General features: G+C 37.6%; 1 protein-coding gene across 4 annotated transcripts in view; it reads right to left on the bottom strand.

The window, feature by feature from the left end:
* Positions 1–24,863, bottom strand: part of PAFAH1B1 (platelet activating factor acetylhydrolase 1b regulatory subunit 1) — a 36,923-nt gene continuing 12,060 nt past the window's right edge. For all 4 annotated transcript variants that reach the window (XM_033004750.2, XM_042791455.1, XM_033004751.2 and 1 more), the window contains exons 2-11: positions 19,144–19,353; positions 16,613–16,697; positions 13,216–13,290; positions 11,976–12,182; positions 9,852–10,020; positions 7,511–7,613; positions 6,678–6,906; positions 5,064–5,165; positions 4,256–4,412; positions 1–2,941 (exon numbers count right to left, since the gene is read on the bottom strand). In XM_033004750.2, the coding sequence (XP_032860641.1) occupies positions 2,868–2,941; positions 4,256–4,412; positions 5,064–5,165; positions 6,678–6,906; positions 7,511–7,613; positions 9,852–10,020; positions 11,976–12,182; positions 13,216–13,290; positions 16,613–16,697; positions 19,144–19,175 (1,233 nt within the window). In that variant the 5' untranslated portion in view covers positions 19,176–19,353 and the 3' untranslated portion in view covers positions 1–2,867. The remainder of the gene's footprint in view (positions 2,942–4,255; positions 4,413–5,063; positions 5,166–6,677; positions 6,907–7,510; positions 7,614–9,851; positions 10,021–11,975; positions 12,183–13,215; positions 13,291–16,612; positions 16,698–19,143; positions 19,354–24,863) is intronic.

The raw sequence follows: 24,863 nt of genomic DNA on the forward strand, positions 1-24,863 counted from the left end.
AGTGCTCCACAGCCCTTGGACAACTTGCTAGCAACTAGATTTTTTTTTTTTTTCTTTTTAATTAGTGCCCCGGGCACATCATTGGTCACACCATACACAAAAGCAGGACGGTTTTTTTAATCTTCTAAAGTGCAAGATGCTATAAAACGTCAACTTCCAGATTATGTCTAAACCACAATAAATGTTGCACTTTTTCGAATGCATCTAAGACTTCCTGGGCACGTTTACGTTAGTGTGGCACTGGAATGTCTGTCTGGTTTTAAGCCAAAAAGTCTGTATTGTCTATTTGGTAACACCGTCTATATATAGTTATTTTTAAGCAATGCCAATTGTAGTAAGGAAAGTGGCAAAGCAGCAGTGAACCTCTTAAACCCTCAAAGAAATTTCTTTTGTAATCCAAACCAGTAACCTCATTATTCTACTTATTATCACAGGAAAGGCACAGGATTAGCTGACAGGAAACATTGCAAACAGTGGAAAAAGTTCAACACAGTGTAATATCACGGAGCGACACTGCAGGAAACCCTCACAAACCCAACTCCCGGGTCGTGGCTTTCGCTTGTTTGGCTTTAAACAGGGCTTTCACTCTGATCTGTGCAGGACCATCCCTGAGATTATTCACTGCTTATTAAAGGAGAAGGTTGCAAACTGCACTGCAGAAGTGTTTTGCAGAGTGTTCCACACAAGCAATTAACTGCTGCTCACACGACTTCAGTTGTTTGTCCTTGTAAACAGTTGTATGCTAAAGGGGAAAAAATGCAGTAGACAACCTCCACTTAATAGGTACCTTTAATTTCTCATTCATGTTTACGAATTACATACATGAGTGTGGTTTACTTTTATACTTCAATAAAGTTTATAGGTCCTATCAGGAATTAAACAGAAGTACTACTTTACAGTTGCAGACGCACTGAGGAATTTGAAGATGTACTACTCTTGTATCTGGAACTCTCGAACAGGACAAAAAGCAGCAAATTTTTCCAGTCCAAGCAGCTACCGAACAAAAAAAAATACTTTATTTGTGCATGCTTAACTGCAGAAACACACACTGAAAATTACAGAAGCCACTGGATTGAAGAGGTTAGCCTGGATCTGAAACGGGCTCCGACCCCCCCATGAGGACCCCACCTCCTCCGCCCCGTCCCAGGGGCCAGAGCAGCACCAGCTCCTCCACACCAGGAGCGCTCCTCCGGGGGCGGCCGCAGCACCTGAACCCCCCCAGCCCTCACCAGCGACCCTACGATGGTCAAGGATTCTTGTTTTTAAAAGGGACAGTTTTAAAAGCCATGTATTAAACAAAATGAATAAAACAAAGCACAAATTCACCGGTTAAAACATCAGACTGGTACTTCATTAAATTGTAAATTTTAAAGTGGATTTTTAAAAAGACCTGGTTAGTTTGATAAGTATTGTAATTCTTAGTTATCTACAACGGAATTTGTCACAAAAATGCTGATTAAAATGTTCCATTATAATATTTTCATTCACTTCAGATCAAAATATGTCACTTTAGGGATATGCAAATTAAAAATTGTATACACCAAGCAACATAAATACTAATAACCAAGCCGGGCTAGTTTTGCTGATAGGATTTAGTTTTGGTTTTAAATGTTTACTTGACAGCATAATTCTCACGGATGGACTTTGTTTTGTTGATGGCGTTTTGTTTTTCTTTTAGAAGCCTGTATCAATCCGTATCTGCCATTATAATCTGATTCTCAAGGTATTTAGTGCTTTCTTTAAAGCGTTTAAATACTGCATCCCAAGGTATTTCTCAGTATGCAAACCACAGTATGTTTTTATTCAAGCCACATTGTCTTGTTAAGGTAAGTATAACCTCATTTTCAAAAGGGTTTCCAAGGAGGCACTAAAGAAACCAAGAAACCTCTGTATACCCCAACCTCCTGCAAGTGAGTAAGAGGGAAGCGTACTTTGATACTGCTGTGTGATAGGAATTGCACATCTCTAACAAACATTGAAAGCAAACGGCAAGTTGTACCATGGCAGTCATTTGGGAGATTAAGCTCTATTGGAAATTAGATCACTAAATTCTAGTGGGATGGACAACTCCTCCTGGAAGTTCGTCTAGCATTGAAAAAAAAACAAACAAACAAAAAAAAAACAAACAAAAAACCATTTAAACTTAGTTTAACAGCACAGCTTAACCATTGAATGACCAAATAAAAAATAAATACATTTATCACATCAGCTGCTACTAAGATTTGTTGTCTTATTTCAGGTTTACAGTTAGTTATATAAATATACCAACCCTTGCGTGATAGGAGGCCAAAACAAGTGTATTCTGTTGATTTGGCAAATGTTTCATGACAAATATTCCAGAGTTTAATTAATTTCCATTAATTACATATAAGGTTCAGAAGATTCTGAATTGCAGCCTTATTATCTAGTATTCTTAGAGAAGATTTATTAAGCACACTTAAGTGATGTTACATAGATACACATTTCTGAAAGAGCCCTACAAAACTTTTCCCAAATGAGGTCACCAATTCAGGCACCAACAGACAGCAGAAAGAAAAACAGGTATAATTATCCAACATAGAACGACACTGTCAACTATTCAGTTAAGTGCCCTATTTCAATCATCCAACTTCTGCCTTCTTAGGTCTGATGTGACCAATGCCAGCCCATGTTCTTAAACCTATGGTACTTCTAGACAACGTATGTAAATTTACAGTATACAATTTGGATTCACCATGCATGAATACTTTGTGTGTAACATTTAATAAGCTCAATCTACATCCAGAATAATTTACATGAAAGGACAATATTTATTTAAACAGAGCTCAATGGGTAACCATGGTATCTGAGTGCATCCAGAGGAAAAAAGGGGTCAAATGTGAATTCAATCAACGGCACTCCCACACTTTTACTGTTTGATCTACACTTCCAGTAACCACATACGGTGCCGTCTTGTGGAAATCTGTGAGGAAAGAAAAGTTGGTTAAGAATGAATCCAAAACTTCATTATTTTCCACTCTCGCCAACTGTCATTACTTTTTTAAAAAAATTATACCAGCTCAAAGACTAAATTTCAAAGCTCACCACATCTGTACTTCTGAAGGCAAATTCTCTCATGCTATAATTTTGTAAAGCATGAAAATCTACTTTCAGTTCAGTTAAAGGAGCTTTCATGGAAAAGAAATCAAGACCAAGTTACAATGGAGAAGTCCAAAACATCTCAAACTGATAAAACTGTTGAATACTACCAGAAGACAGAACTTCACATATTTACAGAAGAGGTATTCAGGAATCAGAAGTCAAGAAACTTGACTTTTTGCTGTAGACAGTACAGGCTGGGAGCTATTATTTAAAGGAAAAAATGTGAAGTGTACTGTTTCTTAGGAGATGCCCAAATATTTCATATATACAAATCAATTTTGGACCAGGCCAGCAGACAGTCCTGGCAAGTTTAACCAAGAGGAATCAAAAAGCCTCACTGTGTAGAAAGGGTTCAGCAAAGCAATCTGTAAACTGAACCAGCCAATTCCCAGATTAAAACATCAGCATGGATTGGCTGATGTTCTTCAACCAATAACTTTTCTTTGTCCCTCTCTGATCAGGTGTCTTCAACAATTTAAGAGTGAAGTGAGAAACCCTGCATTTTGATTAGATTTGCCAGTTTGATTCGGAAACCTTAGTAGCCATTTCCAAGTTCACTGCTAACCTAACTTACAAAGCTCTACTGAAGAAGCTATAAAGTGCCAGAGGCATTCAGAGAAAAAAAGAGAACAAAAGCAAAGACTCCACAGTAAAGCTAGCTTTGTTGAACAGGGAGGGTTTTGTTTATTTTGCTGTGCCAGGGCAGAGGGGAAACTAATGTCTACCAAGATCTGGTAATGCCAACCAGGAATGCCCAGGAATTCAAAGTATATTTTTTTTTTCTGATCATTTTGCCTTGTACACACCCCCCACCCCCCCGATTTTTTTTTTTTTTTCTGGGCCACCATTTGCAATGCAGCATCCTCAAATGCCTACACACTCCAGAACACCCTGGCAGTTAACACCTTTATCCGATGTTATCCAATGTGCAACACTGGCAACAGAAGTGGAAAAACCCAGCACACTCAAAATTCCTATCTGTCCTTATTTCATTAAAATACATGTAGCAGACAACTTCACTAGAATCCAACACATGAACATCTAGCTTGGCACTCAACTTCAGCTGGTAAAGATGTAGAAAAATCTGTATCTCTGGCTCCGTACTTTGCAGTAAGCACTGTAGACCAATACATACCCAAAGAGGTAACAAAGTGTTCGTGCGCATTGAGGGTTTTCATGCATCGTTTGTTCTTGAAGTCCCAGACACGTAGAGTCTTGTCATCAGCACAGCTCAAAATAAATTTTCCCCCAGAATGGAACAGAACGCCACGTACCCAGTTATCATGGCCCACCTTGTGCATAAGGAGAAATCAGTGAGCAGGTGCGCGCTGTAAGGCCAAGCAGTCTACAAGTTACGCCATGGCAAACTGAGTGACTCCTTGCCCTGTTCCTGCAAGGATAGCATTTAGCTTTCTAAAACCTATTGCGACTCCAAGTTTATCTCCAGTTTCTATTATTACAGCTATATCAGCACTACCAGCAATGTGAGCTCCTGTCCTTGGAGGCAAAGCCAAGTCCTCATGTGATCTGCACTGGTTCTGCTCCCCACCCCCGGCACCACCACCCAGCCCAGCCTGAACACTGCTGGGAAACAGCAATCCACAGCCCACAGGGAGACCCACACGCTCAAAACACGGTATTTTACAGAAGACAAAATTCAGACGATTATCAGCATTGCTGTAGACAAGCCAAGCTACTCATCACAAAAACTATACCACAGTACTTCTGCATTTATATTATGTATTTTGAGATTCTTAGTATTTCTTAGCAATAAGGTCCAAAATATAGAAGCCATTAAAGCCATATATTTCCAGTGTGTGTGTCTTATTTTGCTTATAGTAGCTCTGGCTTCTCCTGAAAACAAACACGTAAGATAATTCATTTCAGTAAAATTGGTTTTACATCTGCAGCTGTGACCACCAGAAAAACACCAATGAACTTACAAGTGTCATAAGGCACATGCCAGTGCTAATGTCCCACATCTTAATGGTCTTGTCTCTGGATCCAGACAGCAGAAAAGGCCCAGGCTTGCCACTCTTCTTAGTCTACAGAAAATTATGTTTTAAGTTATGGCATATATGGAGGAAGGAGGGGGAAGAGAAAGGAAGATGCAGATCCCTTCTGAGTGCTATTTCTTAGTAGCAAAATAAGACTGTATGACAGTTTAACACACAATGCCAAAGCTGAGACAGGACACAATGACAGTAAACACACAAGGCCAAAGCAGAGAGTCACAGGCATTTTGTTACTAATACCAGGAAGAACAAACAAAAAAATACAAGGAATTAAGCAATCTGTTAAAAGAAATAGTTGTATATCCTGCTAATGCACCAAGCTAAATAATCCACACTTGCCTACTGCAAGACATCCTCTACTAATAGCAGACACGGTTCAAGTAGAGCCAGAGATCTCAGGACAAAAGAGTACAAAGTTCAGACATACCTTTGTGCTCTCATTCTTCATAAAAAGTAATGAAGCAAGTTTAAGAATTTTTGAAAAGCTCGTACTCTGAACTTATTTCTGTGTGTAAATCATGCAGAGTATGAAAGACAGACTTAGTTCTCAGAGCTTGAAATGTTTCAACTGTGAAGTTAACGTTAACTCGGCCCTGGTTCAGAGCTAAGCGCTGCAAGGTGATGTGTACAGCTGAGGAGACCAGCAGAGGGCAGGGGAGACACCACTTCAGATAGTTACCACTCCAAGAGGAAGTGAACATTTGGAATTCAGTTTTAATTGCTTCTAATTAAAAGATTATAAGGATCTTTTAAGGATGCAAGTAAAATTTGACTGAAATAATCTGTAACATCCATCACTAGACAACTCCCTGTCTTCAGTGTATCTACTCTTCCTCTTGGGGATCTGTGTCCTTTTTGAGGAAGAAGGCAAAGCAGACATGCTTGGGGGTTTTTAACTAGAAATTGGAGTTAATTCCCAGTTCATTATTTCTACACTTTGTCATCCTTATAAGGAAGTTTCTTCTGACCTTACTAAGACTCTCTTGAAGATTTAGTGACCAAAACAGAGACGATGTACCTGTGATCACACAAATGGGGATTTAGTTTTGTTAAAGAGTGCTTTCTCATATCACTTTGTATACTAGGACATGGCAGTCAAAGCTTAACTCCAGTGCAATACACCCAAGGCAGCTTAATTTCTGCATGCCTGACTCACTACTTCCCCCCACAGCTTTCAATTGCTGAGCATCCTTATAATCTTCATGTTATGCCAGATCAGCTACATTCCACATTTCTTTGCTGAAATATGTGAAAGCGGGCCCACTCTCAGCCTTCTCAGAAATACAGCATGTCTCCAAAGTTCACTTTCATTCGTGCAAAGGTAGGGTCCTACTGTTAAACAACATAAAAGGATGGATCCTACGAAGCGGAGATGGGCGATTAACAGTACACCAGGTATACTCAGCAAAACACACACCTGCTCTATCTGCCAAGCACTTTGAGAGCAAAGCGTAGTTCTAAATACTATCTGGAAAGTCCTATATAAAGCACAGTAAAAAAATCCTACTGTATGTGCTTATTTAATAGCCTTGGGAACCTTACCTCTGATCCCGTAGCTTCTGATATAGTGGAGTACGAGCTCTCGGGAGCCCAGGAAATGCATTCTACCACGTGCTCATGTTCTCGGAGCTCAGCTTTGCATTCCTTTGTTGCTACCACCCAAACACGCACTGTCTGGTCATTAGAACAACTGGCAATTAAGGTGCCATCCTGGTTAGGCCGCACCATGCGCACCCATTCTCTGTGACCCGTGAAAGTCTTCACACAGTAACTATTCAAAAAAGAGAAATACAGCACGACTCAACTAACACTGCAATAAAACCATTACACGCACCTTTGAAATTTAAGGATGCTTGACCTACTCTCAGAAGTTAAGATAAAATAGTTTAGCATGCATGTATCCATCCTGGATGATGATGTACCAGGTTGTCAAACAGTTCACGGAAAGGAAGCTGACATGAGAAAGAAGTGACAGCTAAGAACTGGCAAATCCTTGTTAAGGTAAAAAGCAGGAAGCTTGAGATACCTTGATCTGTGTCAAAAAAGGTAACAGATTCCTCCTCCCTCTTCTCCTGCTCCCTTTAAACTTGTAGTTAACCACTGAATTTATATTCCTACCCAGTCCCAAATTATGGTGTTCTACCCTCAGCTCCCAGAAAGATAAAGTCAGTTAATTAGTCCGTACTAAAACCTAAGACCCTATGCTTAATGACCTAAGGCAGAATCCTTAAGTGAATTACTCTGAAGGGCACAATATCATACCCCAATTCAAATAACGTTTGCTGACATTCAAGATTTATGTGGCCCACTTCCTATAAACAGTCGTTTATGCTTGTCTTGTTCAGGTGCTGATGTTTAGCCCGAAGTGCACTTACCCTGTTTGGACTTCCCACATTTTGATAGTTTTATCCCTTGAGGCAGAAACTATATGATCTCCATTGGGCATGATGGCTACTGAAGAAACATTATGATCATGACCTAAAACCAAAATCAAACCTTTAATTAAGTGGTAGTGGTACTGTGACAGTTTTTACAGAGGACACAGGACTTGCTATTTATCTATTTTGAGCAAGTAGCTACAGCAGTAGTGCAAGTTTTATGGAATAATCTTTACATGTAAGCTTGAGGTTTTATGAAATAATCATTTATGTTTTTAGAAACCCCACAGTCCAGACATCGAGGATCCTTTCAAATTGTTTCAAAAATTTCTTTAAAACATCTTAAAGCCAGACACTCACCACTGCAAGCAACACTTCTACACAGTTACAAAAGCTGGTAGTTTAGGAGAGAGCACTGCTAAAGCAACTGTCTTTAAAATTATCAGTTAGGTTGGATTACAGTATGCTGATCCACTGTGCAGATGTTTAAAAGGAAGACAGGTCTTCAGCGAGAGGCATGCCAAACCTCACCGCAGAACCTTACTGCTAAGGGACTGAATGTTTCCAGACACGTGATATTAGCTTTTAATAAAACACTGTACTGCATTGATTCAATAAACAACCGTATATATGACAGCAACTTCTACTACTGCTGAGAGATCTGAGAGGAAGACGATCAATTCAGGAAAAAGCATCCGGATCATTTCCTTAACACAAACCCCTTATGACCTCGTGTATGCAGTTTCAGCTCTTGACTTGACTCCGCTCACAAACAATGGGACATAATATATAGAGGGAGATAACACATTCCCTAAAGACTATTCACTTCCAGTACTACAAAAAATTTGAGCTTAAACTTGCCAAAGTGGCAAACGTTAGAATTAACTGTTTTGAAATTTTAGTATTATCCAGAACAAACTGTTGGGTAGGAGTTTTTTGACAAGCCTAGTGTACAAGCTTGACCATAACAGTTTTTATGTAATTTATGCACTTGTCTGTCTTTAAACTCTGCAGTTGTCCCTACTTAAATTGTTAGGATTAGAAATTAATATCCCAAGATCACTAGTTTAGAGCATATATAATTTCTCAACAGATGACAGGCCTTAAACAGCTTCTTTTTTTTCATCTGGAGATCTCATGTTCTTTTTTCCAAAAACTTAGAGCCAGTAAGTTCAATAATAAGTTTTTACAGGCAGCTACACTGTGTCTTGCAAGCCACGCACCTACAATGTACGACTTCACAATTTTAATTTCCATTTCTTTCACTAAGAACTAAAGAGCCCCTTGTGAGCTCCTACTAAAAAGCAATCACACCAGTGATCAAGTATCTGAAGGGTCAAGAATACTAGTTTCAGCACAAGTGTGGTACTTTACAACTCCTCACTGAAAAGATGATTTAGTTCTTTTTCCTTGAAATTGAGTTGAAGGGATGTAACTGGCAATACATGACAGTAATTCGCCACGCTGGTGTTACAACATCCAGTTCAAAATACACATACTGCATGTGTGTTCAGATGGAAATCTTTAAAGGCCAAAAAAACCCCCCTGTAGCACTACTATATTTTCTTGCTATCAGCCAGCTGCAGCATCTGTTCTTCCTCCACAATACTGTTCTGTGATGTTTAAAGAACTGTGTGCACAAAAGTCAACAGCTTTCTCTTTTCTTTGGTATATATGCATGTGTACCTATTTTCCTAAGTCTCAAACATTCTCTATTCCTACTCATCACTTCTTGGAGAAGATATTAAAAGCAAGACAAGCAGCAGCATAAAAATACTTTTACATCAAGACTACAAAATAAATAGTTGCTGTTAATATTACAATCTCATAGTTGCGGTTGTTTCCCGTTTTCTTTCCTACAGCTTTTGAGCCTAATGCAAAGGGTGTATTCACTTGAAATTGGACAAACATGAAAGCAGAAGACTGCACAGGATATACAGAACACGTTTGGCACTAATTGCTTCCTTCCTGAAGCAGTACATCAGGGAAACAGAGGTGAAGGTGGTAATTTTTTACTGATTTGAAGGCACAGTTTTACTGTCTAGTAAGCATTTAATTTTTAGCGCTAAGCCCCTCTAACTGCCATTTCATTTCAATACCATTGTGGGATGCTTCCTACAGCATCATGCATTGCAGATCTGAGATGCTATTTCATTCCTCAGACACTAAATATATACCTTATTTACAGAACACTTAAAGCATCAAAATATGCCCCCCTCTTTCATTTGAACAATACTCTGGTTTATAACCCCCCTTCCACATCAGCAGTTTTCCTGGATTAAAAATAAAAGATCTCTTCGCTTTACAGACTGCTAAATCAATTCCCTTTATACCTTACCATGCATAGTTCTGATGCACTCAAAGCCCTGGAAATCCCATAGCTTAATGGTCATATCAGCAGAACAGGAGGCCAATAGTTTGCCAGTGTGGTCAAAGGAAATATCTTGCACAGAGTCTGTATGCCCCTTAAGGGTTCGTTCAAAGTCTCCTGTCTCATAATCCCACACCTGACAAGCGAACAGAAAATCCGTTAACAACAACCTATTACTCTTTGTATTCTCCAGCCTTACATTTGCACTCTGCAGGCCAGTCTGGCACCTTATTCAATAATTAATTGAGCAAGAGACAAAGAAAGACAGCCCTAAAAAGCTTAACAGCATAGAAAAATAAGCATTATATTTATATTATTATATTATTCATCAATTAACTGAATTCATGCATCTTGAAAAACGTTTTTCAGCTAACAAAGCATTACAAACACAGCAGGAAAATAAGCTCCATTGTATCTAAAAGTCTTAACACCCAATACCCTTAAAAATAAAGATGATCTATTGATAAAACACTGAACAGAATAAATTCGCTTTACACAGTCTGTTTTTCTCCATCCCTTTCTACACTAGTTCCCTAACTCAGGCAATACAGTCCATTTTCAGCTGGTGGGGAAAGCACCATCTTTAACCATGCTCCCCACCCCCAAGCTTTATTGTGGCTCCAGAATTTGCTTGCTGCTTCAGAACCAAATAACAGATATTTTACACACTAAACAGCAATATTCAGAATACACTGGTTTAGGGATGATAATCCAAACCACTGAAGAGTTTGATATGCACATATTAGTAGATTGCAGAATCTGTCAGATATTAAATAAATGTTTGCACTTAACTGCAAGATAGCATGAAGTCCCCATTCTCAACTCCTAATTAAGCCAGTCTTCTATCATCTAACCACAAACAAAAGCCTTTGAAACAAAGCAAGCTCCTACAGATTTTATTGTGTGTTTCAAGCACAAAATTAGTCCTTTCATTTTAAATCATAAAAAAAACCCCAACCAAACAAGACACACCAAACTAAAAAATCCCACCACCAAAACACACCCAACAACAGAAAGAATCCATCATCCCAATAGATCGCAATCACTGCGAATGCAAGTCAGAAATTAAGCTACACAGGTTGACTTCAAGAATAAGGAAATTCGTCCAGTGTATCCATAAGAGGGAGCAAAATCAAAGCTAATTAGGCTCCTCTGTAACATCTAACAAACACTGTGCTGTCACTGTTTCAGCTGTCCTGTCTGCTTCAAGAAAAAAACACATTCCTCTATGTTCAAATCTGTTGCAGAAACAAGAACAGGTTAAAGCTCTTCATGAATTAGATCAGGCTGATGCTTTTTATTTTAATCTTCTTCAGCAGGCAGCTCCTATTAGAACAACCGGCATTTTTAAGCACATTGCTTAATATGCTACTCAACGTTTTTCAGAACAGCACTTTTCCAAATAGTTTTCAAACCGGCGTAGAAGAGAACGATGAGAAGTATCCTTTATCTGGACAATTCCCTTAAACTGTGACATTCAAACAACAACAACATGTACAATCATGTCTTTATGGGATGCTAAAATGAGAAACTACTTGCCTACTACAAGAAATCTCCTCCTGCCACTGTAATAAAGGCTTATAAAGATCATTTAAAGTTACTGAAAGTCACAGGGACTTCATGGGACTTCCATATCCCATTTAGAATAAATAGGAAGAACTAATTTTCAGTTAAGAATACAGCTGCATAGCCACTTCAACTCAGCTTTACAAATAATCACCTCAGGTGACTTCAGGCAACTATCTTCCTCCTCCTCACATCACTACTCTATACACTATGCCCTTCCTCCTCTACTGATCCCCCACCAATCCTTTACTTATTTCTCCAGTCTCTAAATGCACATTAGCTTAATTATTTTCTCAAGTCAAATGTTAGTAAAATACCCTTGAAGATATTAATTGGACAAACATAAAACTAAATTTTACAGATTACACAGGACATCATACTTGAAAAAACTGTCCCTAGTGAAACTAAAGCAGAATCTGAAACAATCTTCCATCAGTACAACACACATCCAGATTGAAGTACTGCTGTTACACATTGCACATCCTCTGACTTGCTTAACTCTCATTTTCTGTAGCAAACACATACCTTTATTGTGGCATCCTCTGAAGCAGAGACCATAACACTGAAAACTGGATGGAAAATTACTCGAGTGACAGGACTCCTGTGTCCACTCAATGCATACTTCTCTGGAGGACGAGGAATCCACTCTTTAGGGTCCCGTTTCTGACCAAGAGGTCCACCTGATGTAAATTCTTCCTTAGCTTCATTCAGTTTTGATTCTAACTCCATTACCTAAGTTTATGAATTTTGAAGAGACCATTAATTTCTAGTTTTATACAAGATCTAATTCACTTTCACTCATTAATATCCCAAATACAAACTGGCTCCCAAACTCACATTAAAGTAAAGATTGCATGGATCCAAACTGATTACCAATGTTCAATAGTGTTGGCACTTCTAAAAATCAAACCTAAATTAATAATTTATCATTTATTCTTTAATAATTTAATCATTAATAATTTTTTATTCTCCAATTTCCCAAATATTCCCAGGGAAAAAAAAGCTGTACAAAATCACATTCACTGAAATATTGTACAAATATATTTAAGCTACTATTTTGACAAATTACTGAAGGAAGTTGTGTAAACAAAAAGGAATACCACTACTGCAATAATTTTTTGTATCCCTGAGATAGCATGCATGTTAACCAACAGTAGAGAAACCGAAAACGTAATAAAACCCTAGATATATTAACCTTCACAATAGGTACGTCTTTATTGTTAGCACACTGATTTTTTCTTTCTTTTCTTTTAATACACTCTAGATCCATTGAAGCATTACTAAAAAGAGTTTTGTACTGTCCACTTGCAGTAGAATCACTTGCTCTAATGCACTGGAATTTATGGTTTCTTCCCTTTAACATAATGGCCAAAGACAATTGGCAGCACAGGTTTTTACCTTCTTTCTAAACCAGTCAAGCCTTCTGGAGACAGCTATTCAATCTTTCCACTCACAAACTGCCTTAAGGCACCTCTTTGCATTCCAGCTTCGGAAACTGCACGTGCAATCCACAAACTGAAGTCAAGAAATTTTTATCAAGAAACTGAGAGGATGTTTCTGCTAGCACTAAGATAGACAAAGCATTTTATACAACATGGATTTAGCTATTTTCCCTATTTGAGTCCTCAAAATTTATCTTTGAGGCATAATCTTCTAAACCCTGCATTTGTCTGACAAGGAAAACATGTAACGTTCTGTTCAGTGATGAATGTTAGCTTTCACTCATAGTTTCTAATAGAAGTAAATTCATCAAATCTCTACTTACCTTCTTTTGTAATCTTATAACAGATGTCCATTTTTTTTCCAGAAGCCCAGCATATTTCTTATCTAACTCTTCATTCTGAGGAGAAGCATTTAAATAAATTAACAAATTCTATTTCTAAAGCCTGTAGAAGTGTTTTTTCAAAGGCAAAGATCTCACTTTAATAAGAATCTCTGGACCACGGAAAGAAGAATTCAACAAAGACTATAATCAGTTTTACTAGTTAGACCAATCACTTCAAATTTTAATAGCTACAATTTACATACACAGAAAAGAAGCAAATATTTTATAATACAATTTTCAATTGAAAATACTGCAGCAGTGCAGATTAATGATGCTAGATCCTGCAAATGAAATCTAAAAACTAGGAGTAAAGTTATCTATGCTGTTTTCTGTCTTCATTACTTGAAAGCTTTTTAAGTCCTCTGCACATTTGAGAATGTTGTGTCATATTTTGTTACAGGACTCCCTCCATTCCTCTGCCCAACTAACTCTTCGACCGCAAAGACCAAGATACACAGAATTGGTAAATAGCTTCTCAAAGATTCTCCTTATTCACCAACTAGAGCATTAGGAACTAATGAACTCCCTCCTTCAGTTAAGAGTGTGCTGTCTCTACTACTTGTAAGCACAAGGCACTTTTCCCCCCATGGAATCACACATACTGTTTGAAAGTGGCAGCCAGCTCTCAGAGTAGGGTTACATATACTCCACCTCACTTGAAAACCAGTTAGTTTGAGCTAACTCAGATTTATTTTCTTAAAAAAACTTCATTATAATTAACCTCAAATTACTACCATAACACTGCATTATTCCATGCTACCTTTTCAAAGATAAGCTTTAAGTCCACTTTCCCTGCGTCTTCACCTCAGTAACTGAAGCAGAAAGCAGACTGCTACACCTGCCCTACTGAACACCACCTCAGATGCTGGAGAAATCAACACTGATTTTGAACTCTAATGAAATTTTAATGAAGACTAATTTTCTTCTGCTAAATATTGTTCCTCCTTTGACCTCTAAAGAATAGCTGAGAAGCAACAAAGAACACCTGATATTATTGTAAAAGCCAGAGAGTTACTCTTCTTTTTCTTTTCCTCCCACCTATTAACACAAGAAAGAAGAAGAAAAGCAACACAGAAAAACAACATCAGAGGCAGAGAAGAGTAATTAAATGCTGCACACTTTATTTCCATGTACAGAATGACAATCTCATACTGGAATAATTCTAAACTAGATGGAAAAACAAGAAAGGCATGGCGAAAATAACAATGCCATGTCTTACTCCATAAAAGCTCCGAGAACTGGCTACCTCAACCAGAGACCAGATGTTAACCTACTACTTCAGTGGCATTTGTAAAAGCTGGACTTATTTGCAGGAATAATCAAAAAAAAAAAAAACAAAAAAACACCCTCATTGTAGAGCTACACTTGAGTCCTTCTACTTCACTGAAATAATTTCTGCCTTTAATTTATTTTTCTTTTCCTCCATTTTAGTATAGCCGCAGCCAATTCAGATTTTCTTGCACGAAAGTCATGTTGAACTTGTAGCAACTGCATTTTCTATTTCCCTCAGGAACATCTAGCCTATTTAGATTGCCTTTTTAACCTTTGGGAAGAGAAGACTTGATTAGGTTGATAGATAAGGCAGATAAGGGAATGGTATTAGGACTTTAAATTCTAAGTATGGTATATGCCAATTTGTTACTTCTACTTGTTTATTACATATTGGAAGCAGACTGGAGAAATTAAATCAAACTTCAACCAAGCATTTTGGAAGAAGAGTGCAAGATTTGTAATGGAGAAAAGGCAAGGATTTATCGAAAGTCAGTGCACAGAAGTTTACTACTCAATCCAACGGTATCCAGAGAAATTCACATGAAATACACAGCTTCTACGCTAATAAGCAGCAAGTTTTAAAATTATACCAAGAATCATCTGTTACAAAGGAAAATCAACAGAATTAAGTTGCAAGAAATGACTGGTCTAAGTCACTAGCATCTGTACAGTCTAACAAAAGACAATTACTTACCGAGCTGATCAACTTATATCAACTATTTAGGTTTGCCCTCCTACAATACAGTTAACCAACTGGTACGCAACAGTTTCAGGCAATGACTTAACTACTGACCCAGTGCCAATCACAAAACAGACTTCCACCATTTGCTCTGTATGATAAAGGAGAGGACAAAAGCAATTCTCTTTCTTAAACGTTACCATGTGAAGTCAGCCTATAAAGCTGCAGTCTTAGACCATTTCAAATCTGGCTACAAGAGAAGAGTTTCCACTTTTCTAATTTTGGATTGTAGAAAGTTTATGCTTTTATGCAGAATTCCATGATAGCAATAAGCACAGTTAAGGAAATGAGTTACAGGGAGAGGAGGGGGAATGTACACAACAACAGGAAACAGAAATTAAATGTATTAAACACATTCTTCTGAATATTAAGCACCGAATAGTTCAGGTTGGAAAGGACCTCAAGATCATTGTCCAAACTCCCTGCTCAAAGCAAGGTCAGCTGTTACAGACTGCCCAGAACTGTGTCCAGTGAGGCTTTGAATACCCCTAGGGACAGAGACTCCTCTCTGGGCCACCTATTCCAGTGTTAAATCACTCTCACAGTAAATTAAAAAAAAAAAAAACAACAAAACTAAAACACAAACTAACAAAAAAACAAAGCACAAACAAAACAACACCCCCCCCCCCCCGCAAAAAAAAAACAAAACAAAACAAAACAAACCCAACAAAAAACAGTTTTATATTATGTTCAGATGGAATTTCCTGTGTTTCAGTTTCACCCACTGACTCTTGTCTTGTCACTAGCAGCACCAAGGAGAGTCTAGCTCTGTCACCTTCCCACCCTCTTCTCCCCAGTGCCAGCTCTCTCAGCCTCTCCCCATGAGTGATGCTCTAGTCCTATATGGAGTTGCTGGAGCAAGTCCAGTGAAGGGCCATGTCTTCCCCCCCTTAAATATCATCTTTTTTGTACATTCACCTTGCCTTTTGTTAACTTTGTTTCCTAGCACCTTTCATCTTGAAGTACCTAGGCCCTCTTCGACTTGGATCCTTAAAAGGCCATGAAAAACTCAGCATTGTATAGAGATGAGTGGTAGCTAGACAGAAAATAAACACCCCCACAACCCTAAAAAAACCACCAAGATTTAAAACATGCCTAGGTCATTAGCTGAATATAAAAGTAAGTTTTGCTCACAAGTTGTCAAGTCATCCAATGATTATTTTAAAATTTTATAGCAAGGCAATAAACTATGAGTTTATCACTTTCAGTTCTGAAACTGCATGAGCTAACAGGTAGATAATGGATATACATATTCAGAATGGCTACAAATGCCATGAAATTACAAACTCTTTACTTAAAATATAGAAGAATCTTGTTTGAACTCACCACATCTAACTCAGCTTCCTTTTTAAAAACCGAATATGCTTCTTCATAGCCATTAGAACGAAGGTAATCTGCTATTGCTCGATTTCTAAAAAAAAAGAACAGTATCTTCAGCCACAATTTTGAATATGGTTCAGACTTTTTCTCTTTTGTAAAAAACATAATCAACATCAAAGTCTTCAATGCAGTATAACACCTAGGATTACTGTGTTTGTTAAAAGCCCAAGCAAATTTTATAAATACATTTGGCGAACAGATCTTGCTTCAAGATGTCCATAGCAGGATACACTTTTTATTCTAGGTTTAGTAGGGTTGTTTTTTTTCTTTTATATTATCAAACATTGAAGTGGCATGAATGTACTGATTAGTATTGTATATAAAACCCATAGAAGATACAAAAGTGACAAATTGTATCTATATACTAAAGTTGTCACTTTTTCTTGAAGGAAAACTCTTTTGAGTAGAACAATTTAGGGTATAAAATTTTACTTCAGTTAAACTTGAATAAAATGCTCAGTTCAAGAGAACAAGTCATAGCTTTGTTTTTCAGAATGATACAATAACTTCTAGTTAGAGGAAGGGATACTGCCTGTGACCAAAACGTACAGTGCTTCAAATTTTACATTATTCTTCAAAATAAATCCACACTGATGCAAGGTAACTACTAAATTGATCTGTCTTGAACCTCTCTCTCAAGATAGCATACATTTGGTTTGGACCTACTCAAAGTTTCAATATTATGTTAAGACTTCAACAAGCAGTCAGCACCCTCCGCTTAAGAGAACAAGACTAAGGAAATCCTGAATTTTCAAAACTTACTTCAATTGGATAAATGTTTTCATGTTACACAACAACAAAAGTCTGCTTAAGAGAAGTAAGCTCAATGTTCTAAACAGACTTAAAGGTAAAATTCCTTTCGGTTACTTTAACAGCCTTCAGAAGGAAGCCTCGGGTTTTTTTCTTATTATCACTTGCTTTCTTGGGAAGGGGTGTGTGTATGTATACATACATACATATACAGGGCAGGGGGGAAAAGAGACATACTACAGTATTTAAGTAAACTGACGCACAGATACTTTTTAAAAACCAAAATCAGAAGGTCATCTACACAAGGCATTCAAGAGAAAATTAATACCCTTTAGTAGCCAAAGAAAGATGCAATAATGACTTTTTTGTTCTGAAAAGAATTTGCTTTTCACATGAAAATTCTTCCTGTGGTTTTCATCACATTCTTCTTCCCTACCGTTTACATATATTCAATCTCTCCTCGGACATTCAACTCTAAATATAACTTTTAATTCAAACAGAAATTTCAAATTTCTCCTCATAAACAATGTATGCTAAAACAAAGTATTGCCTCCTTGTCAAAATACTAAAGTAGATCCTAAGCCTCTGGTCATTTCCGATTTCCATTCATAAGAGTTCATTACTTCCATCTCCACATTAACGCATGTACTCTTTGAAGTAGAAGAAAAAAAACTTCAGATAATTGCTAAAAAAAAAATCATAATCCTGAATATATTTAAACCCCATAGTTTTTCCAAATCTAATGAACAAATAGTTGTAAAAGTCAAAATCTGAAGACAGCTTCTACTCTAAGAAGTAGAACAACCGTATTTAAGTATATGAAACAAAAAAAGGAAAACATTTAATATAACGGGGGTTGAATCATTGCTGAAAAACCAAAGAAGCTGTATTGAAAAAAAAAAAAAACACACAAAACCCCCCAAAAAAACAGAGAGCTTACCACAGACAAGAGAGACACCTAATGCTAAATGACTCGGTCCATACTTTTAAAAGGAATAAAAAACCAAAACCGAACCACAAACTATGTAAGTTTATGAAACTAGGTATCATGCGAGAGACACTGCCATCCTGATCGCTACCCACCACTCCTTCTTTCATGATTTATTACAGAAGAGAAAGCAAACTAAGGCATGAAACTCAACAGCCTATTTCCTAGCCTCAAAATCTGGAAAGAATACCATATCTTAAACGGAATTAAGGTGTTTTATTATTATTATGTTTATTTTTCGGTTGCTTTCTTTTTTTCCTTTAAAAATACCCTCCATTTTAAATACTAATTAAGGAGTCAAAGAAAGATTGCAGTAACAGTGTAGCACATTGTGATCGGATCCTTATCTGCATTCAGGAGTAAAATAGCAAAAAGGTGTCAGAATTTACTAAAGATAAAAGCAGAATTCACAAATCAGTTTGGAGCACACACTGCAATTTGTTTGCTGCTTGGTGTAACCCTTTCTTAACTCTGTGACTGAAGTCAAAACAGAACAGATAATGACAGCAAACTTAAGAATCAATTTTTATGACATTAATAACTTTGAACTTATATTTTCACCATTCTGCAATTCTATTATCAAATGCCAGTGGTTGCAAAAATATAGACATCTAAGCCATAATACATGGTGTTCAATCGGCATGCGAGCAGAGCCACTCTAAAATTTACTTGGAAACAAAAGTTAATATTTAAAGTTTAATGAAAATGCAACACAAACTTAAAAAGAATGATTCCTTACAGTTCATCTCGTTGCCTTTGTGACAGCACCATTGTGGCTGCGATGTCAGGTTAACGTGATTCAGCAGTGGCTGCCTCCTCAAGATCTAAAGCCTTCAGAACTCTGGATCCACAGTTCAGTCTGCCACAGAGGCTTAAATCAAAACTATTTTTCCAGATGGGAAATCCAATAGAAAATCCAGAGGCATTCAATACAGGAGATTCAATCCATCTAGAAGGAAGAGAAAGAGACACCATTAATTTCCTTTAAATAAGCATTCAGTCACTCTGGACTGACATGAACATTTCTGTGCTCAGATTGCAACGCTACTCTGGACAGAACGAATTGACTAAAATGGTAAATGCAATTTTCTTTTGCTAGTCTGGCTTATGCCCTTATAGCACATCTTCAACCTGGACTGAGTAGCCTGGAGAGACTTGTACACTTTCTGCAATTCCTCTCTTCCCACCATTACTCCTTCAAGAAACAGGGAGCTGAAAGAGACATCTTCAGTCACAGCCCAGTTCTAGTCTGTAGGCAACTGAATTTTTTCTTGTGATGAAAAGAACTTGGGTCCACCCTAAACAGCCTACTTTTAGCACTCACTACTCCTGTGAAAAATCCTCTATCCTCATGCTAGATTTTTTCCACTTTCTGTAGATATCTCTTTCCAAACTAAAACCAGCAAGGTTCATTCAGTTAATTTTCAACACATAGTAGAGATCAGCTAATGCTCTCCTGTATCTTTCAAGCTTTGGGGGAGAGTTTAAGGAAGAAGAGAACATTCCAGAAAGGGCCTACGGAAGATGCCACGTCACACTCCAGGCCATAACCAACAGCATCGAGGCACACTCAAGCTCATTCCTGGCCTTATATTAGGTGATTCTCTAAGATTTACCCAAACAGTATCTTTAAAGACCACAGTTATAATTCAGCATGTGGACTTCACAGGGAGATTTTTACACAATTAAATTAGACAAATTACTTTTGTTCTTCTAGTAACACTATCTGAAGAAGTTCCAAAGAACCACATTCTGAAAGACAATACTTGCCTTCTTTTCAGTCATGTGTTAACACGGTTTACCTACAGTTAATCTGTTATCCATATTTGGGGTACAGCAAATTTTTTAACCAGATCTTCTTTCTTATCAGATTAGTGCAATTATCACAGTGCAGAGTTGCCACAAGCCCGTTACTTCAGCTGGATTCAGACAGTGACTCAAGCACTACACATATGAAATAGCTTGCACTCTCAGAATATAGCTGAAATTTGATGTATTCAAGATAGTGTTCAAGTCAATCAGAACCAGGCCTTCACAAATTACTTATTTCCCCCACACACACTGTTTAGTATCTTCTTATTCAGTAAATGAACTTCAGTATTTTTAGTGTATAATCTACTTTAACTGGACAATTTTAATCTTCATCAAGGCAACATCACCAAAATAATTTTAGCAGCACTGCCTTTTGATTTCTGCACTGCAGGTACTCTTTTTGTAAGCAACATGATTATGAAAAGTGCTGAAAATAGCATTTCTTGCATACCTGACAAGAGTCCGTACATAACATAATTTACTCCAGCCATTTAGCTAGTTCGACCGACCAGCTTTTAGCAACAAGATAAACTGAACATGACAATACACAAAGACCTGGGAGACAGCAGTTGGGTTTGTCAACTTTCTACCAACTGCCCTGGGAAACACATGTTCCCACTGCCTCTCCCCTCGACATACAGGCATGCAAGGTTCATTCTAAGAGTTGGATAACAATTTTGGTATGGAGCCCATTTTAAACAAAAGCCTGTCTTATATAGAAAAATTAAAGAAAATACTAAGCTCATATCATTAATGTCTACTTATCCATCACAGGGGATCAGGAGCTTGTTTCTAAAGCTATCTAGGCTCTGCTGTCTGCTTCAAAATAAGCTTAAGCTGCAAGTTGCTTGTATTTCACTCTGCTGGTGGATTTTCCACGTCAAATGCTGTGCACCATAATACTGCACTGCAAGCCGTTTAGGACAAGAGCACTCCAAACAGGCAAGACATTATTTAATTAGTTTGACCTCTTCCCTAACAGCGATTTCAGAAACAATTCCATTGAAAACTGATGGTGCAGGCTGCATCCTTTCAGAGAACAGAAGCAAACATTTCACTTATTCTTGTCTTATACCTCTCTTCCTGGCAGACAGAGACATCAGGTTTTTCAATAGATGTATCTTGTTCACTACACCGTAGGAATATCACATGCAAATTAATGGAAATTTAGTTAATATTAAAAAAAAAAAAATACTGAAACTATCAAAAGAAGTGCCCTCTAGAGGGCAATGCTGCTATAAATTTAAGTACTGAAAACCAGAGACTTATAATGGCTGAATCTCTGCACTTCAGTATGAACACAGCAACACTTTCAGTAGCAATACACATTGTAAAGAACAAAATAAGGCACTTCTTTACACACAGAAGCCCTGTTTGAAGCACTAAATAGCTGAACACTAAGATATAAACTTCCAAAATCTGCTTGTAGTACTACCACTGTAAAAATCATAGTATTAAAAGCAGGTGGTTTTAATGAACTACCACTAAGCAGTGAATGCCTTGTAAATCCAGCATTGGTGCAATAACTCCAGTAAAAAACATGCTCCAGTATTTTATCAATTTTGACATTGTGTCTAGGAGCTGCAGCTATAGCACTTGTCTAAAAATAGCAGCAAATGTGTTTATAAGGCAATCCTTAGCATGTCATCTAGTTAGAAATGCATTTTTTCCCCTCAAATGTAAAGTAACCCCAAACTTCTCCTCCTGTACCCCGAATACATAGTAATGCCTGGCCACCTCCATCACTTGAACTCTGAACTGTTATTCAGAAACAGGTCTTAGTACTAGACAAATTTCAACAGCTACAGGGCAAAGCAGCTATATCTGCTGTTAGCAAATTACAGCTGATCCACAATAAGTTACCAATCAATCTACAGTATCTCTATTCTCAGGAAAGTGTGTATTCCAAGCTCCCTTCTCAGTATTCCTGACTTTTTAATTACAAAGGCACCACAATAGAAGGCAAAGTATTTTTACAGCAGCCTCTTTCATATATACCCTTTAGCAAAAGACAAAAGAAAACAAGAATGAAAATAAACAAACAAGAAAAAAAGCACAAACAAAAAAACACCCAGTCAAAAATGTCCAAAACCAAAATGCCCCAAAGTACCCAACTTTAATTATACACCTGTGCCACTTTTAGAATCAATAGGCAACGGATAAATACTGTCCATGTGCATTGCCCTTTCTTTAGCTAGAGAAGGCTTTGTGACATACAAAACTCAGTGGAGCAAGACTAACCAGTCCTCCTCCACTGCCTATCAAGGTTTGTAGTCACCACTGCATTATACACACCTGCAAATAACCTTGGTAATGAGAGGAAGCAAGCGTTCAAAGAGAACTCAGGAAAAAAAAACACAACACTGGGTCATTACACCTTGCCTGAAATTGGTCATTTTTAATATCAGCAGCTTACTGTAAGGTGGTGTCAAGACAGAGCTACATCTTTTTTTGAAAGAAAAGATGTCTTTATATGAAAATTTGAATTTGTTCTGTACAGGAAAAAAAGACTGAACTTAAAGCCATCTACTGAGTAACAGCTACTAATTAAATGTAAACCAGGATGTGCCTTTTATTAATAGCCCCACTTACACTGCAAAAAGTTTTAGTTTCAAACTTAAGACCTGTTTCATTACACTTCAATAGTCTGCATGTATAACAGCAGAGCAGCAAGCCTCTGCATAGGTACAATCTTGCAACAGAAGTGGGCTCCAAGTGTTTTCAGCAAGATCAGTTGTCTTTATGAGCATTTTCAAATTGGGAGCTAGACCTGGCTGAACATGTAACACTGGAACGGGCATGACACATCAAATGTTTGCCCCTCGCCCCTCCTGACAGCACAGTATCTGCTCAGTTTTATAGAATGTACAGGTACCTGGTGGGAGAGGAAACACAGACATCACCCACTGTAGTTTAGGTAGGCTACTTCTTTATGAAGCAACAAAACCCATTTGAAAACTACATGTAACATCATCCTCCACTCCATTAACAGCTGGATATCCTCAGACAACTGCATCTCAACTGCTAACTTTTCCACTTGGCTAAGGATCAGCTTTTATACCTAGGACTGGTAGAAATGTCTGAGCAATAAGAAGAAAAGATCTGATTCAAGCCGTAAGTGCTGTAGGACTGAAAAGTGGCATACTAAAGCATAATCTTTAAAAAAAAAAAAAAAGCCAAGAATCATCACAGGCCATAGTTTTCCCTACACAAGCTTCTAAAACATACAGAACTACTGAAGAGCAATAAATTGGGCAGAAAAACATGAAAAGCAGAAGAATCCTTCCTTGTAAAGGAAAGTAGAAGCAGCACAGTACAGGTACTTCTGATTTTCTCATTGAAAAAAAAAGTGGAAGACCCTCTGTCTCTTCACATCTAAGAATCACCTCCCATCTTCCTAAACTGGGATTCAGAGATTCCTCAACTTCGCCACATACAGCTTTTTGCTGGAGCCAGCTGCACTCACCACAAAACTCACCCACACTGCGCTGAGGACACATTTACTCCTATTGAAACTGCTTTGAGGCTTGGAGATTCTGCCTGACATGCATTTAAAGATGGTCCCACCCTGATGGTGATGAAATACATACCTCCTGCAACTGGCTAGCGTCAAGGCTGAGTCTAACTTCACACTCTTAAGTAGACATCGCAGATCTGATATTGTACAGGAACCACCCTCTTCCTGAGGGTGACTAAGACATCCTAACAACTCAAAAGACAGTTTCTTCTTCCTGACTTTAAACAGTAGGTCCTTATACCGATGTGTATCAGTGGGGTTCAAGTGTCTCCTAGATTACTGGAAAACTTGACAGTAACTTCACAAGGGAGATCTGATAACCTTAAGATGCACAAATAGCCAAATGAAACAGGTTCAGCTATGTTAGCTCTTTAAGACAGATATATATTTATATATAGTCAGTATTCAAAGCACAATAGCGAAACAGATAGAGTCAAAGCAATGAGGTAGGAAAAAAAACCCAACACTTTCAGGCAAGAACTAGTCAGAATTCCCCTCAGTTCATGATATGTCATGCCAATAAATAAGCCTTGGCTCATAGGTATTTCTATGATGGTGTTCATACTTGCTTCAGGAGACATTTAAATATTATTTTCCACAAGTATTCTCCAAACATAATTGATAAACAGATTATGGAATAAAATTAACCCGTAACATTTTAGTCTCAACTTGCCAAAAATACCTGTTCATCTACCTAAACTAGCATCAAGCAAGAGCAAAGTTGCTGGAATTAAAATTCCCCAAACTGCCCATTCTGTACACATCTTAAAAAATAAATTTTAGTCTGTAAATTCCTTCAGAGTTCATTATTGTTTTGCTTATTGGAGTACAAGGGATGCTAAACAGTACTAAAATTTGAATACATGTGTCTGGTAAAGACACTGTGCCCTGAATTTGACATTTAGCTTTTAGCTATTTCAAGCTGACAACCTAATTTGCAAACCTACAATGAGACTAAACAGAAGTTTTCAAAAACACACTTGAAGATATAAGTTTTAAAAATCAAAGCCAGCATGCTTTCTTAGTTTTAACTACAACACAGTGTTTCTGGACTTAACCCTTAACTTACTGATTACCGCTGTTAATTACTGCATAGATACCACAGCTCATCCAAATATTTTATTTAGGGC

This window comes from Tyto alba, unplaced genomic scaffold (genome assembly GCF_018691265.1).
Source record: "Tyto alba isolate M040663 unplaced genomic scaffold, T.alba_DEE_v4.0 Super-Scaffold_19, whole genome shotgun sequence".
Lineage (NCBI taxonomy): Eukaryota > Metazoa > Chordata > Aves > Strigiformes > Tytonidae > Tyto > Tyto alba.